The 16,826-nt window shown below is 36.7% G+C and overlaps 1 protein-coding gene across 13 annotated transcripts in view; it reads right to left on the reverse strand.

Annotated features, from left to right (window-relative positions):
- The window catches only part of LOC6053082 (collagen alpha-1(XVIII) chain), a 590,709-nt gene that overhangs the window by 77,458 nt on the left and 496,425 nt on the right, over nucleotides 1-16,826 (reverse strand). For 9 of the 13 annotated variants that reach the window (XM_038260484.1, XM_038260490.1, XM_038260480.1 and 6 more), the window contains 5 exons: nucleotides 15,344-15,471; nucleotides 15,130-15,246; nucleotides 14,299-14,361; nucleotides 792-1,023; nucleotides 510-587 (listed from right to left, as the gene is read on the reverse strand). In XM_038260484.1, the coding sequence (XP_038116412.1) occupies nucleotides 510-587; nucleotides 792-1,023; nucleotides 14,299-14,361; nucleotides 15,130-15,246; nucleotides 15,344-15,471 (618 nt within the window). The remainder of the gene's footprint in view (nucleotides 1-509; nucleotides 588-791; nucleotides 1,024-14,298; nucleotides 14,362-15,129; nucleotides 15,247-15,343; nucleotides 15,472-16,826) is intronic. The other 4 variants (XM_038260488.1, XM_038260487.1, XM_038260486.1 and 1 more) reach the window with 1 other exon arrangement.

Below are 16,826 nucleotides of genomic sequence, written 5' to 3' on the forward strand. Positions count from 1 at the left end.
TTTTTTTTTTAAATTTTGACAAAGCGTTATTTCTTTCGGCAAATCTGGAGCAACATTTGAAAGGGGCGATACGATATTGCTCTTACGGCTTTTCGTCCCACATAAACGCGTGTAATGAAAGGCCGTAAGAGCAATGTCGTATCGCCCCATTCAAATGTTGGTCCAGAAATAAACCAAATCTTTACTCAGTACAAATATGTAAAATCGTGTTTTTTTTCTATTTCACTGCTGAATACAAGTTAAATTACATGCAATTTGTTATTGTTTATTTCAGTATGTTAACTTTTACTACTCCACCTCCACAAATTAGATAAAAAATAAAACACATTTAACAAACCCTAACAGTCCCGTCACCATTCTACACGGTTGATAATACGTCACTTGTGTGCTATATTTTTACAGCGACGTGTCATAAGATAGCACATAAGCGACGAAGAGTTAACATAAATCACAAGCATACGAGCACTAGTGGGAAGAAACTTCAAACTGAAGAAGCAAACATAGTTTACCGGGTGTACTATCTTGATAGTCCTTGTGATGCTTTAGTTCTCTAAGTGCTTTTAGTTCATCTAAGCTGGAGCGACCTCCTGGGGAATACACAGAGGGCATGTGTTTTTTTCGTTTGGGTATCTTTTAACAAGGACTTTTGAGAAATGGCTAATGAATGGAAATGGTGACTACTTTTAAATTGTATGTCGTTCGAAAAGAAAACAAAAGTTAAAACAAGTAACAAATGTAATGACAACAGTGACATTCCGTAATGAATAATTTTATGAAAATCGAAAACTCACCTTGTCGTCCCCCGTAGTTCGGATCGTTGTAGAACGGACTGCGCGAGTCCATGCCTGGTTCGCCTTTTTCGCCGACGAGGGACAGCCCGGGTGGTCCTGGTGGTCCAGGGGGTCCCGGAGGACCTGGCATCGGAATGTACTGCACGCCCTCGCCGGATGCCGCCGGTAGCCCAGGTGGTCCCGGCTGACCGTCCCGGCCGTCCATTCCGCGGTCACCTTTGTCTCCCTTGGGCTGGATGGGGGGAATAGATTTGGCGTTGAAATGTTAATTTTACACTAATTTAATTGACGTCCAACGTAAACGGTTTGACAGGTGATGACAAAATTATAGGTAATTTGATAATAGAGGCTAATGATGCTCGTTTTGGGTTGAAGCTATTTCGAGATTTTCCAAAAAAGGTTGATTGAACTTGATTACTGACATTTAAGCCAACGAACACTTTTAATTCATTATCGCTTGCATTGGCTTCAAGGCAAGCTGGTTATATGGCTTATCTGGTGGTATTTTTTTGAAAGACTGTGTATTAATTAATTGTATATTTAATATTTCACAAAAGAAAAAGAAAATTTGTATTTTCGAAGAATTTTCCGAATTACAGAGTCTTGATTACAGGTTAAGTTGTAGAAGGATAGATCAACATGATATTTAATTATCTACTCTCAGTAAAATTTTCTCGTACCCCCTTCCCCTCAAATACCACATTCCGAAACCGTAACCTTTAAAACTAATTTGCAACTTCCAAGCGTGCCTCAGAGATAGAAAGTAAGTTTGCTAGGTACAAAATAAGCAGCCAATTATGTTCGCAACGAAACTAGCACCCAAGAATGTGTTCTGGCAACAGCCAGCAACAACATTCAGTCCTAATTTTCATTAAAATGCTTCAACATCCCACAAGCATTTTTCTCCAGCAGCAACGAGCAACATCAACGAGCGGCAGCAAACAGAACCAACATTGCAACATAGTTTGCTCGAGGGAGGCTAAAATTCCAACAACAACAAACAAAAAAAATCTCGTTTCAAGAATGTAAGCTTTGCACAATCACTGCATGAGAGGGGGGAGATGGTGCATACAAATGCACACCCAAGTTCACGCTGGGAGATTTTGCTGGAATAAAAAAAAATAAATGAAATTTCAACCATTATTGCGCATGCAGACAGAGTGCTGGCAACACTGCTGACAGGTCACCACACCACCAGTGACAACCGTATCCCAGCACTGCAACGTCAGCAAAATCAGCACTCTCACCAAATTCCAAATGTGTGCAGATTTTTCGGTGGCTTCTGTGTTTGGTGGGTAACTTGTCACCCAGGAATGTTGGGGAGAGGAAGGAAAAGGTGGAGAGGGGGTGGGGCTGACCACCTTCAGGGATTCACTGGAACATGCAACTCGTTACTGTGACAAACTGTGACAATGCTGAGCTAGTGGGAAATAGCTGCGTTTTTAAAGGGATCACCTTTTACGTTTTGCTAATCGGTGATTCAACTGAAAATTCTAAAATGTTTATTTATCGGGACTGCACTTTAAAAAAATAAATTCTTATAGCTACTTTTCGATTGCATTTCCATTTTTTCATTTAAAAATCATGAACGTAGTTTTTATTTCTTCCCTCTTGTCGAGAAAATCAAATCAGGTCAGATTATTTACTTGTAGAGATGCTGATTTTCTTACATTTACTTATCATTTTTGAATGAACAGTTTTCAAATCAGTATGGAGATTGGTATGGATTGGGGTGCCCAAAATATGGGACTTATTCGCAAAACCTCGCGCCACAAGCTAAATTTTGTTCCTAGAGCTATTTTAGTACTCTGGGCCAAATATGAGCAAAATCGGTCAACATTTACCCATTGACACTTGAAGGTGATATTTGTATGGAAAAAAATGGAAAAAGGTATGGAAAACCCCAAAATTCAGAAAAGTGAGATTCCCATTGAAAAAACTTTGTAAAACAGACTTAAGCTATAACACTTGATCGTGAAAAGTTATAAGCGATTAATTTTTTTATTTTTGATTAAAAACTTCTTTTTCACCAACTTTAGGGTCGGATGTCAATGGGTTAATCTCAACCAATTTCACTCAAAATCTGCACAGATGCTTAAAATACAAAAAAAAAAAAGTTCTCCGCTTGTGGAGCAGAGGGGCATTTTTTCTGGGCACCCTAGTATGAATGAAACAAATTCGATTATCCGAAGGTCTTGAGACAATTTCACATCTGATTAGAGGTGGGCAAAAAGAGAGCGATCCGCCGGAGAGCCGGTTCATATAAAAGAACAAATAACGAACAAAAAAGAGCTGCGATTCTTTTTGAAACTCTGGTCTTATGAAAAAAAAAAAAAAAAAAAAAAAAACCGTTCCATAATAGAATTGTTTCTAGACCTTTGTTATTTTATAAGTTTAAAAATAAAATTCGCTGAATAACAACAAATTAAAGAATCAAATTTGTTTGCGAAAAAAAATAAAATTTTAAATATTTCTTTGCTAAAAACAAATTATCTTATGAGTACTTTTTCCATGTACTATAGGATAATAAACGCAAGTTAAAGATGGGCTATTTCCCCGACATGTTGAAAGCTGAATCGACATATTTCATTGGGGGTCTATTGCATCTTTCTCAATCCAAATTGTATTTTTGCCAATATTTAGACATCACTTAAAAGAAGAACTGAAAATCACTTAGAAGAAATAAAACTGAATGTTTTTCTAAACAAAATAAAATAAAACTTTTCACTGCAAACTGATCGCAAACATACATTAAAGTACTTTCCGAATACAAATTCAAACATTCCAAATTTCTTCACAGAGTTACTAAATAGCCTATGACCGCGATTCTCAACCTTCTTCTAGGCTGGTACCCCCTGCCATGTAAATCAAGTAGGCCCGGTACCCCCGTTGAGAATCGCTGGCCTATGAGGTTTAATAAAAAAAATCTCTTGATGTGACATTTCTAAACTATGGGAACAGCATCTTAATCCATCGTGCCTGTAATGTTGGAATATCAGCACATTGACGTTCAATTAGAGCGCCCAATTTCCCGGGAAAAAATTCCTGGGAATTCCCGGGATTTCCCGAAAAAAAAATTTCCCGTTTCCCGGGAAATTTGTAAATGTAAAAAAAAATGAGTATTACATTATTACAATAAGGTAAGCTTTTAACAGATTGATGTTATTTCATCAAAACAATATTAACTCCTTACCTCCAAATTAAAATTGAGATTTTTTTGAACGTTTTTGTTTACCATGACCAAAGTACTAAAGAAATTACAATTTGAAGTAAAAGAATTATGGAGCATTGGTGCAACTACAGCTGTTAAAGGGTTAAATGTGAAAAATAGAAAACTTTTTGTGGAATGGTGTTAATTTATCGTTTAATTTAAATCATGTTGCATAATAATACAAAAAATTCAAAAATATATTTATAGTTTGCTTCAATTATTTGAAAACATTGGGTTGTTTAGAGTAAAATCAACACTAAAAAGCTTTACCATTTGTTCAAGAGCTGAAACCAGTATTTGCAATGAAAAACATAATTTCTGCATGTTTTTTTTTCTCATTTCAATAAACTGGTCAAAGAGGCAAGTTTAAAATTTCTCATCAAAAAATACCAAAATACATGTCCTTGATTCATTGATTTTTCACAAGCAGTCAAGCTGTTAATTGATCTTCACACTTATTTAAACCATTGATGTTAATATCTTGACATAGAGATCGTCAAGACTTATGATTTGCAAGCGAATATTATAATTTTGAAATAAAGCAAAAGAGCTGTTCAAAAGAGCCGCTCATTTGAGTAAAATTATCGGCTCATAAAAAAGATCGTTTTTGCTCACCACTTTGGATAATCGAATCACGAAAAATATCTTTTTTCAATTCTTATTGTTTTTTGTTAAGCTCATGTATGATCACCAAACTACTAAAGTGATTTAAAATTTTTAATTCCAAGCAGCCATGTCAATGTTGCGGTGACGAAATATTGAAATAATGCATTTTGTAATTTAACAGTTCAATTCAACTGTCCAAGTTTGTCTAAAATGGGGTAGCAGAACACGAATTTAATGTGAAAAAATAAAAAAATAAAGAGTAACACGAACAAAAAAAAAAAATCCATGATTCGATTATCCGAAGTCTCAAACAAACCTTTGGGGAATCGAGTCTGGACTGTATAACGAATGAGAATTTCTTTTGCCATTTGCCCCACTAAATTTTAGTTAAATAAAAAAAAAATGTCATGGCATTGTTCGGCATTGTAGAGAACTGATTAAAATTAAGACTCGGTTACCTTTTTAAAAGGATGGTTATCTTGGCCGTTTACTGTCTATGTTCACATAAATGTCCCAGATGCAGGGACAGCATGTTAAGCAAAACAAATAACCCTGCAAAGTTACAAAATCACAAAAATCTAAAATGAAAAATGTTGTTCTAAATGAAAAATTACCTTTCTGGGTTATTGCAGATTTGAAAAGTACATTAAATTTCCCTTAAAATTAAAAGATCGAAAAATGGCAGAGTTTTTAAACTTTTTTTTGTTTATTTTTAAGATATTTAAATTTATTTTAAATATCTATTTAAAAAAAGTGTTGTTGATCTAGTTTTCATGGGCTTGTTAATTTTTTCGAGAAACATTCAAGAAGAAATTAAAAAGAAATAAATATGCAACGCAAGCAAAACCCTTTTTTGTAACATGACATTGTATGCGATGTCTTGTAACTAAAAAAAACCAATCAAATCAATAAAAAAAATAAAATATTCGCTTTTTTATTTCATAACAACTGTTTCATAACAAACAGATCAGCCAAAATAAAACAAGTGAAATAAGGAAGTAAAATATTCGCTTTTTTATTTCATAACAACTGTTTCTCGGTTGGACAGATCAGCCAAAATAAAACAAGTGAAATAAATATAAAATAATAGATTATTGAAGAACGAACATGAAATTAAATTACCAAGCAATGTATAAAACCTCTTTAAGCATGTTCTTAAATATTTAGCACCATTTAGTCAGCAAACCAGCAAAGTGCAACCCGCAACTGCAATTTGAACCTTTCCCCAAAATCTTCACACCCCGGCAATAGATCAAACTGGCCATACCAGATTTCAACTGGCCCGGTTAGGATTTTCCAGCACGAGCCCGGATGCTGAAGCAATCCATGCCCGAACCCTTTCAACACCGCCGCCACTGATTCCGGGCAATTTTTCTTAGTTCACCAGATTTTCCCAGAGACCTGCCCTCCTTCCGGAACTGCTTTTCTTCGGTTGGCTGCTTGTTGGGGTTGTTTCATCGTGCCCCATTGGATTATTTTTTTTTAATATATTTAAAAGGATTTTCACATGAATTGGAAAAACTAGCTTCTAAACAAAAATCTATGTAAATGTGCCAACCAAGCACAACGTCAACGCGCTGAAGTTGCACTTTCGCAAGTCCGGCGTGAATTCATTTTAAAGTTTCTTTTGCTAGCGTTGCTGCTGCTGCTGGGTTTTCTCCCGGTGAGGAGCTTGTGCCAACCTTCACAAATCTTACACTTTTGGGGTCATAAATTTTCGTCCACTTGCAAGAAGAAGGCGTGGGCGGGAAATGCTTAGAAGAGTTTCATATGGAGAAGTGGGAGCCGGGAGGTCATGAGGTTGGTCCGGACAACCCCTTATCCGACGGGTCCATTCTGCTCGAGGGTGGGGACGGGAAGCTGCTGCTGGCTGGGTTGTGCTGCTGGAACGAGCCCCAAGATGGGCGAAGGAGTGCACAATTTGTGTGAAGTGTATATTTCATGTTCTCTTTAGCATTTTTGGTGCCAGTGCTTCATCTTACCGCTTGCTGGAGAAATGTTACCTCTTTTACGGTTAAAATTGTTTGGAGATAACGGCATAACTGGCCAAAGTAATCCGCATAACTTGAATAACTTGAATAACGAACAAATAATATTGAATAAAATCTATAATCTTTTAGGCCAAAACTTGGTATTTTCCCCTTTTAAGCGTGAATGATCTACTTTATAACGTAGGACAACTTTGTCCTCACTCGTTTCGGGTCAGTTCAACCAAGAATGTGCTCCCAAGCGCAACGGAACCTTAAAGCAGAAATTGTACTCAAGTTGAAGGACTTTGTTGGCAAAGAGGAACCTCGCAGCTTCCTTCCTTCCTCCTCCTGGAAACACCTCCCACCACCCAACACTGAATTTTCACTTTCGCCACATACATCACCCTGTCTTCTTCACCTTCCCTCAACCACCCTTTCAAGGGGGCAACTCCTTTTCCCACGGTGAATCCATGAATGTTGCAAAACTATTTTACAAGATTTAAGCAACTTCTGCTCGCCTGCCTCTGTTGCCACCTCCAACCACCACCACCCAGTTCAAAAGTTGCACTTTATAAATAATGCAACGAAAGCTCCGTGCTCCATTTCTGGCCGTCTTTATCCCATCATCATCATCGCCATCATGCTGGCTCGTTGGTATCTTTAGCAGCTGCCCTGGCCCTGGCTGCAATTGAAGGGGCTAAAGAAGGACAAGCGACCGGATTAGCGAAACAAATCTCTGCATCTTCTTCCCGGAGATGCTTTCGAGGCTTTCGGGGAAGAGCAGTTGCAACTCCTTGGGATTCGGGCCAAAAACGTGGCCGGAATATTTGCAGCATCTTCTGCGAACATTTCAAACGTCAGACATCAACAGCAAGTGGACCCCCTCGAAAGGGTTGTTTCTGTACTATCTTGTCACAATACAAAATTCATAAGTCATACAAAATTTTCAAAGTGCAACTTGCGCCAAGCTAACACGACGTCAACGCGCAGCAATTGTAAAATCCTTGCGCTCTTCTCTGTGCAAATACTGAATTATATGTACACAAAACACAGAGATTTTGCTCGAATGATGCAAGAAGTTATGCACGACGAATTATTCCCGGCCGAAGGACATGCAGCACAGGACCTGTCCAGGAGAAAGTGTTGGCAAGTATCGCTAGTGGGGAAATCTGCTTGGTTGAAATCGCTATAGGAGGGTCTTGCTGTAGCTGCCAAGCGCTTAAGACGATTTGAATATCATCCCCAGAACGATGAACGGCGCTTCTGAGGGATGAACGAAGACGGTTTGTCAGGATTTATGCAAATCATGCGATGTAACGAGCTGAAACTGGTATGTGGGGAAAAAAACTTCAAAGGTGAATTTCGAATGCCTTGGAGTTTTTGCTTTGATTTATGTTTCACGTATGTTTCATGTTTGGTAATATTTACCTTTTGTTTTTTTTTTTAATTTTAAAGAAAACATTCCTTTAGAGGAAGCAAAACTATCCTTAATGTTGAGAAAAGTCATACAATCTTTGAAATCGGTCCCACGGATATCTGGTAGTGTCCCTGAAATTATCATTTGGCCTCTTAATCGACCCCACGAATTTCCGGTGGACACATCCAGAATCATGTTTGATATGTTTTAGTTATTTTTAAAGATACACAAGTTTCCCTGCACATTTGGGGGCTCTCCATAGAACGATGCTATGAAAACTTTCACACAATCTTGAAACATTCTATGCCTCGAGAAGATTTTTTTTTATCTATTGGGTGTCTTCAGCAAAGTTGTAGGTTACGATTAGGACTTTTCATAAGAAAAAGTTATAAAAAAATATTACCCATTTTTTAAATGACATTTATCACAAAAAATGCAGTATAAAAAACTTCACCCCCTTGGATTTTTTTATACATTTTAGTCGACAAAAGTGCAAAGGTTTGAGAAATAGAGTATGACGGACGTTTTTGTTGTGGGCAAGTAATGATTGAAAAAAATATTTTTTTTTTAGAATATCGATTCTTTTAATCACGACTTTTAATTCAAAATGGCTTGAATCATATTATTTGGCCTCATTTGAAATTGAAATTAAAAAAATTAAAAAACATTTTTTCCATCAAATTGAGAAAATTTTACAGGCAAGTTTCACTTTATAACCTTGAAAATGTGATCAATGGTTTTCAACTTATTATCGATTAATGTTTGCCTGGCAATTTTTTAGAAAAAAAAAGTTGAATCAACAATGCACAGTGGTCCAGACCAACTTTGTCGAAGACACTAAATTTTTATCTCATAATCTACGCCTTCTACGACCAAATTTATAGAAAGCAATTCAGGGTTAAGTTTTGGAGAAATGTGAATTTGCGGGCACTTTTGGAAATCTAAAAAACAAACATTTTTATTTTTTGACATGTCAATTTGGATTTGAGGGTCAATAGTTACAGCCATTTTAAGGTAAAAAAGATGCAAATTTAAATATCTCGAAAAGGCGCAAGCCAAATTTTAAGCCCCAGGTTGCATTTGAAAGAGGAGAGCACTACAAACTCTGAAAAAATCTGATTTTCAAGGAAAATCCATATGGGACCACCTTAACGAAATTCGAAAAATGTCGAAAAAAATGTTTATCAATGTTATTTTGCCCGCTGAATCTAAATTTGCGCTCAGAATTGAGCCAAGTTTGTCATATTTTGGGTTTAAATGATAATTTGACATGGAAACCCAGAATATGACCAAAACACAATTTTTCGAAACTTTGGCTCAATTCTGAGGGCAGATTCATATTCAGCGGGTAAAATTACATAGTTAAGATAAGATAACTTTTTTTGTGTGCATTTTCGATATTTTCAAAAATATGCACTTTTCAAAAATTGCTCTAAACTAATCACTTTGATCACACTCAAAATATGATAAAAATCGTGTTTGTGTGATAAAAAGTATTTTTAAAGAATATTTTTTACAGTGTAACGATTTTCTGAATAGTCCTTATCGTTTCTTACAATTTTGCCAAAGACACAAAATCGATCAGAAAATTCGTCATTTATTGCGCCTTGCAGCAATTCCTAGAGTTTTGTGTCAATCGTGCTAGGCCTAGATTTTTTTCATCACACTGCTTTGGAGGACTGAGAACTGTCAACTTTGCGCACTTTGCACCTCAGTAGAGTGCTGCGGGATTATTTTCATCACAGTTGGCAAAATGATTTTCCATCACACCATCAACACTAAACAAGTGTAATGCATCGACTTCTGACCAAAATCTAGTCACCAAGCTGTGGTAGCCGAGGCAGTTAATTCATTGAGATTTTCTGTTAAAGGTTCCTGGCTCGAATCTCGTATTTGAAACTTTTAAGTTTTTTGAAGGGTTATTTTTTCTAATGAGCTCGAGGGCATAATTCTATCGGCCATTTGGAGATGTCTTCGCTGAGTCCGTAAACGGTACCATTTTTCTCACGGCTCGAGGCCATGATTTTTCGGACGATTGCTGCGAACATGTCAAGTCCGGGTAGTCCCAGGAATGGCAAGATACTAGGTGTAAGAAGACAATTACGACTGCTTCTGGCTTCTGGAACTTCCCAATCTATTGAAGACGAAAATCATGATCTTTCTACCCAAACTACCCCTCCGCCGTCTAGAAGATCCATTCCATGAAAGATCCATGCCATTCTCAAGAACCATAAATATTGGCCTTGACCATCTGTTTCTTTCAGCTCGTTTATGTAAACGCCATAAATAAACTATTGTTGATGAATTAGAATTTATTTCAAAATAAAGTTGAAAATGATCATCTTACACAATCGTTAAAATCCCGAGTGCTTCCAGTGGTAGACGCAATAATGTGGTCATTAGCTAATAGCTTGTTTTTGTCAATCCGTTACATGTCCGGTAAAGCTTTACAGGAGTTATCAACGCTGCTGGGAAGTCACAGAATAAATTCCTTTTGGCTCTGTTTGGAAGCATGATTTGACTCTGGAATAAATTATCAGCCATTTTTAAACGTTGAAGAGAGTTACACGCTACCAAATTAATAATAACCCTCAATTTGACTGTGCCGGCATTACAACAGATTCCTACTTATCTGACTTTGAGCGGTTTCCAACTGTTTCGACTTTACAAGAAATAAAAATCAACAAACAAAAACAATATTTCTATGGTAACGACTGGTAGTGTGAGGAAAATCACTGTGATAAAAAGATACTGTGATGAAAATATTTGCGCAAGACTCTAGAGAAGTGCAAAATGCGCAATATATGCAGATTCGAATTAGTTACAAAAATCTTGGGAAACGGGAAATTTTTCAACAAATTTCCATGCAAACCCGGGAGATAAAAAAAAAATATTAAAAATTTGTCCTTATTGATATTTAACCACTTAATTGCATAGGACAACAACTTTTATGTTCATAATAACGGTAATGGTAATGGTTTGACTGATTTTGAAAAATCATAAAGTAAAGATAATATAAAAAACTAATTTTATACGCAGTCTTCTGAATCGTACAATAAATAAAAAAAAAATGATACTAAGATTTTTGTTGTCAGCGAGATTTTTTTTATCAAAATGTAGAGCAGTAAGTTAATTGAATCCATGCTTCATAACCTTAACATTGCTTTTAAACCTGCCTCTATGACCCGTTTGAGAGAATGTGAAAACTAAATGAGAAGTTCTCATGCATAATTTATGTTTTTATTACAAATAACTTTTCCAGAACAAATCTGATAGATCTTGAACCAAATTCTATAGCATTTTATTGTTTGCTTGAAAATTTATCTTCTCGTTTATTTTTACACCACACTTTTCTTTATGGATTTACTTCATAAAAATTTCAAATATTTGGAGCATTTTTTTGAAATATTTTTGCATTTTTTGGGCACCTTTCATCAGTCATGCAATTTGAACGGAACCCGTTCTGCGTTCGTTCTCTTTCTTCAAAACGAACTGAACCCACCGCGCAGGAGCCATTGCTTTTCGTTCCAAAAACAGAACGTCACTTTTTCGTGCCGTTCTCTTCAAAGTTTGGAACCGTTCTGTGAACCGGCTGTAGCCAAAGGCTTTCTATGGCAACTGTTAAACTTAAATAAACATTTAGTAGCATAATTTGTACAGAGCTTAGTAAGCTCGGTGGTAACATGCATGAACAGTATTCGAAGGAAGTGAGTTCGAATCTCAGTTTTTTAAATATTTTTTTTTTGTGTGGTTGGGTACCAACTTTTTGACGACGACTGAAATTACATTTAATACCAATCAGGGGACACTCCAGCTGGGAGGCTAGGGAGACTAAATGAAACGGTTAATGGCTAGTACGCAGATCGGAAGGAAAGGGGTCAAGAAACAGCTTTACGAACAGCAGAACAAAGGAGAGGGAGCGATTTCTTGGAGCTTTTCCTCACCCTCTCTGGCTTGCTTTAGCTGCCGCTGCTGCCCATTTCATTTTTTTCTTGACCGGTTTCTTCCGAAGTGCATATACCGCTTAAAAAGCAAAAAGCACCCCAACTAAAATGGAGACGAAAAATTATTGCCACCGTGATTTAAAAAAAATCATTGCTTTTCTAGTTCAGAGATTCGAACTCACTACTTATGATTTCTAAACCGAATTGTTACCACTAAGCTAGCAGTACTGATATGTAAACGGATGATTAACAGTCCATGAAGTTTAGCTAGTCTACTGAGGTATTATCAAAGGAAAATGTTGAAGTTCTGAACTGGGTTCTCCGTTCGTTTCAAAAAAGCCTACTGAACGAACGTTTCTTAGAGACGAGCGTTCGTTCTCAGAGCTGTTATTTTTCGTGTTGCTTTGTGAACTTGAACGAACGGAGAACCCGTTCAAAAGCATGACTGCCTTTCATATAATACGAAGTTGTTTTTGAATGATTTAATTAATGGTTTCAAAAAAAAAAAAAAAAAAAAAAAAATCTGTAAGTTTTTTGAAAACTTTTTCTTACTCTTGTCAATTCCATAGTTATAAGTAATAATTTTTCGATTGAATTACGATGTAAAACACAGCTGAAAGGAACACCAAAACTCTGTTATATACCTAAATGAACTCATTGTAACTTGGATTATTCACAAATAAAACCGAATTAAATTAAAATTAATAAATGGTTTCAGTTATGGTATGGCTTTTGTTACATGGTTTACAGTCTAATGAAAGACTTTGGTCAAAAGTGTCTTTTAAGCACTAAAAGATGTTTTAAATTATACAACAAAAATAACATAATCCCTCCATTAGTCTTCTATTTTTCATATTTAACCCTCAACCCTAGTTCTTTTTGTTTATAACTGTAATTTCTTGAAAACGAATAAACAACAACTCGTCGCCGTCGTGCTAACTTGTCGTACGTGCATTTTGGGCCAAATTTAGTTAAGAACGCCATTTTGTGCAGCTCACAATGCCTCACCTTTTGACCTTCACAGATCTCCATAATTCGATTTCAATCCTGACATATTCAATAACAGTTATTTATTGTCTACATTGCGTGCTCTCGTTTTGGTTTATTCAAGGTCAAACATTAAAACGCGTTTTTCTTGGAACGTCGAAATGGCGGGTGCGACATGATAGCACGACAGCGTCGAACTGTTTATTTCTTGCACAATACTGTTTAAGATATTTCATGATACCAGTTAAATTTTCATCCAATTTGGTGATGGTAAACATAATATAAATTTTGTCGCAATTTCTTTTGCCCAACAAAAAAGCAAGATAAATTCTCAGTTTTTAATGCTTTAGAAATTAATTTTATCCGAAATAATCCTTGACATGACATTTTTGACTAACTGATTACATTATACATAAGAAATAAATCAGATAAAATTCATTCAAATTTCAAAGACAAAACATAGGAATGATTAATTGAATCAATGGAAAAAACGAAAGAATTGCTCGTCTCAAGGATCGTACAATTTTACCCAAGGTTTCAGGAAATTTTCCCAGCGATGGTCACCGAGATTGATAAACACTAATAGTGCTGAAAAAATTATCCTTTAGTTTGTGATTGTAAAAACCACTATTAAATTAAATTTGAAGGGCCTCGTGGCGCGTTGGTTAGCGGCTTCGGCTGCCGGTCCCTAAGTTGCCATGGGACGCGGGTTCGATTCCTGCCTTATCCTGGAGTTTATCGTTCTATGTTTGTCCCGTTTAATGTTAGTATTCAGTCTGCAAAGACGGTGTGATTGTCCTTTAAATTATATTGGATACAAAAATTAAGGCCTTGATTTTCACCCAAACAAGTACTGCTTTGATCTAAATACATATAACATAATGATTGGTTGCGATCATTCCAGGTCCTTCTTTAAAAAAAAAATCGTTATTTGACCTTTGTCTTGCTTCATTGAATTCCTTCTTGAAATTATTGCCAGCCACTCGATTGGCGGCATCTCTGAAATCTTTATGTTCACACAAAGTGCAGCATCCTTACATAATGTGCACGGTGACCACCACCACAAAGCGAGGGGACAGCCATTGAAACTGACTGCATTAATTGGGATTCCACTGGTGGAAAGCTCTCTTTTCCACGGCACTATAAGGCAATGGATCTACTTTTTAAACTGGTTGATACATTAAATGGAACTTTCCATTACTTTAAAAAATTGTCCGGACAAAACTTGCTGCCTCTACCTTACCATTTATATTCCCCATAGCTTCAAACCGTACGAGCAAAGATTAAAAAAATACCCATGAAAAATGAAAAGAAAATAGCTGCGCAGCAGCAGCGCGCGCTCTCTCGGAAAGAAAATCAACTTTGGACTTACCCCCTGGATGCTCTCGCCGCGGTCACCCTTTGGTCCGGGTTCTCCTTTTCCACCGGGTCGTCCCTAGTGCACGCGGTCACCGATGGCACACGATTCAAAGGAATGGAAAGCAAGAGGAATGGAAAGAAAAACATGAGTAAAATCATCACAGTTCTACTACTTGGGTGTATGTATATTCCGACGACTGTGTGGCTAGCATCGACATGGCCCTTTCCATTTTAGTTCGCTTAGTGTTTTTGACGGTGTAGGTAGGGTGTCCCAAGTTTGCTTATTTTGTCTGTTGTATTGAAGCTTTTAAAGCTTGTTGGAATAGAACGCAAAAGTTGTTAACTTGAACATAAATTTGAAATTTGACAATTTTGGACACCCTGATGCGTTTGTGTGTGCACGCAAACCGGGAGCACATGCACACTGAATTTAAGCTCGTTTGTTAGATGAAAAAAAAAAATTAATGATGCACTTTCCAGCTATTCCGAGAGCTTTGTGGCGACCACCACCGAGGGGGTAGTTCACGAGGCGAGGTGGTTCGAGGGGAGAGATAGCAAAGGAATTTCTTTGTGCTCATATGTGGTGTGCACATGACATGGTCTGCTCCCTTAATTCTAACTGTGCTGCGCACACACATTGCCTAGAGTCACAGTAAAGCACGAGCCACGTGGATTTGCCGAGTAGCTTCTGCCGCGTAACTCCTGACGTCTGACAGGGAAAATTAATTATCTTGTTGTATCCTGTCAGAGTGGTGGGGAGGAACCCATTCGCTGTCCAGTTAGTTCCTTGTGGTTGACTGGTTCTTGGCCTTATCTGTGCGGCCACTGCTCTTCTGCTACTTACCGGCCACGTGTTGAGGCCCATGTCGGCGGGCGTTCCCGGTTTTCCCGGAGGTCCGATGGGGCCTGGTTTGCCCCGCCGACCTCGCGGTCCGCGTTCGCCCTTTTCGGCTCGATTTGTCTGGAAACGGAAAGGTGTCATTCGACATTGAACGGATATTAATTTACGCAAGCTGTTGGAGCCGGCATCAGGAAGTTCCGCGCGACAAGGCACTTACCTTCGACGAGTTGAACGAGGCGTTCTCGTTGATGATAAACTCCGGTCCTTTATCGCCCTTCGAGCCCGTGCTTCCCTTGTCACCCTTGTCTCCTGGCAGGCCGGGATGGCCGGGGAGGCCTGTTTCACCTGCAATGAAGAAAGCATTATTTTGTTAGTGATTATTAGCATTGTTAAATATAGATCATTTTGTCTTTCAATAAAGGACCTTTAATCATAACTTCGCTTGATTCTTCATTGTACTTATTATTTCATTACCTATTTACATTACTACTCTAATTTGTAGTTTCATATTTACAAACTAGGATCGACCTACAATAGACCTATAATCAGGTTTAAGTGGTAGATTACTCAGACAGAAAAAAAACTAGGATGGAAATGTGCGTTTTAATGTTTTTTAGTCCAAATCGATCAAATCTTGACCAAAAGCTAGAAAGTAAAAAAAATATCCCAAAATTAAACCAGAGAAGATTAAACTAATAATTAAACGCCCTAGTTGCCTAAAGAACAAATAATCAAAAGTTTAGATTGATCAATGTAAAATATTTTATCAAGAAAAGTTTGTCAAACCCTTAAAAAAAGCCTTAGCTTAGGTTCAATAATACATATAAGGGTATTTAATCTATGTAAAGCTTTAACAATTTTAGTAAGTAATTGGATATTTTTCTGATAACAATGAAAAATTTGCATGATTTGAACAACCAGGTAATTAAATGTGTTCCAATAATTTCTGAAATATGACTGATTTCAAGAATGTAGTTTGATATTTTGAATAACTCAAAGTAACAGAAATATGATGATAATTTTCAAACCATTATGTATTTGTATCGATCCAACTCTTTTAGGAGGATGAATGTTGTGGAAAGGCTTTTTTTCATTCAAATCAATTTTAGTTTTCTTTTTTTTTGAGGATTCAAACTATCCAGGTTTCAATACTTTTATGTGTTTTGGCTTTAAATAATGAAATACCGTCCGTCATGATGATTAATTATAATTGATCATTTTTTGTAAATATCGTGATATTGCCTAAAAATGCATAGTTGTCCCATGTGAAATTTTTTCATTATTGATTTTTTTCGGCCCAAAATACCTCTTTCGTTACAGACTTTTGAGAAAACCAAAAATCGAAATTTTGTTCAGTAGATTCAGAAATAAAATGTTAAAAAGATCAAGCTTAATCGCCCCAAATTAATTTTGGAATAGGGACATTCTTCGCCAACTCACACAGCAGTTGCCTCGACCCCTTTTTGATTAAAACAATTTTTGAACCTGCGAAAAAAATATTTTCGGAAAATCGCGACAACTCGTGCTGATTACAAGCAAACTCCTTTTATTTATGTATCAAAATTTTTAGAATTGTCTGCTCTACAACTCTAAAAAATAATTCTGTAAATTGAGAAAAACACTAAATTTTAAAATGAAATTTTTTGTTCTTAATGAAAAAAAAAATCCTTCTGGGTCAATGTAGATTCGAAAATTACATT

This window comes from Culex quinquefasciatus, chromosome 3 (genome assembly GCF_015732765.1).
Source record: "Culex quinquefasciatus strain JHB chromosome 3, VPISU_Cqui_1.0_pri_paternal, whole genome shotgun sequence".
In the NCBI taxonomy this organism is placed as follows: Eukaryota; Metazoa; Arthropoda; class Insecta; order Diptera; family Culicidae; genus Culex; species Culex quinquefasciatus.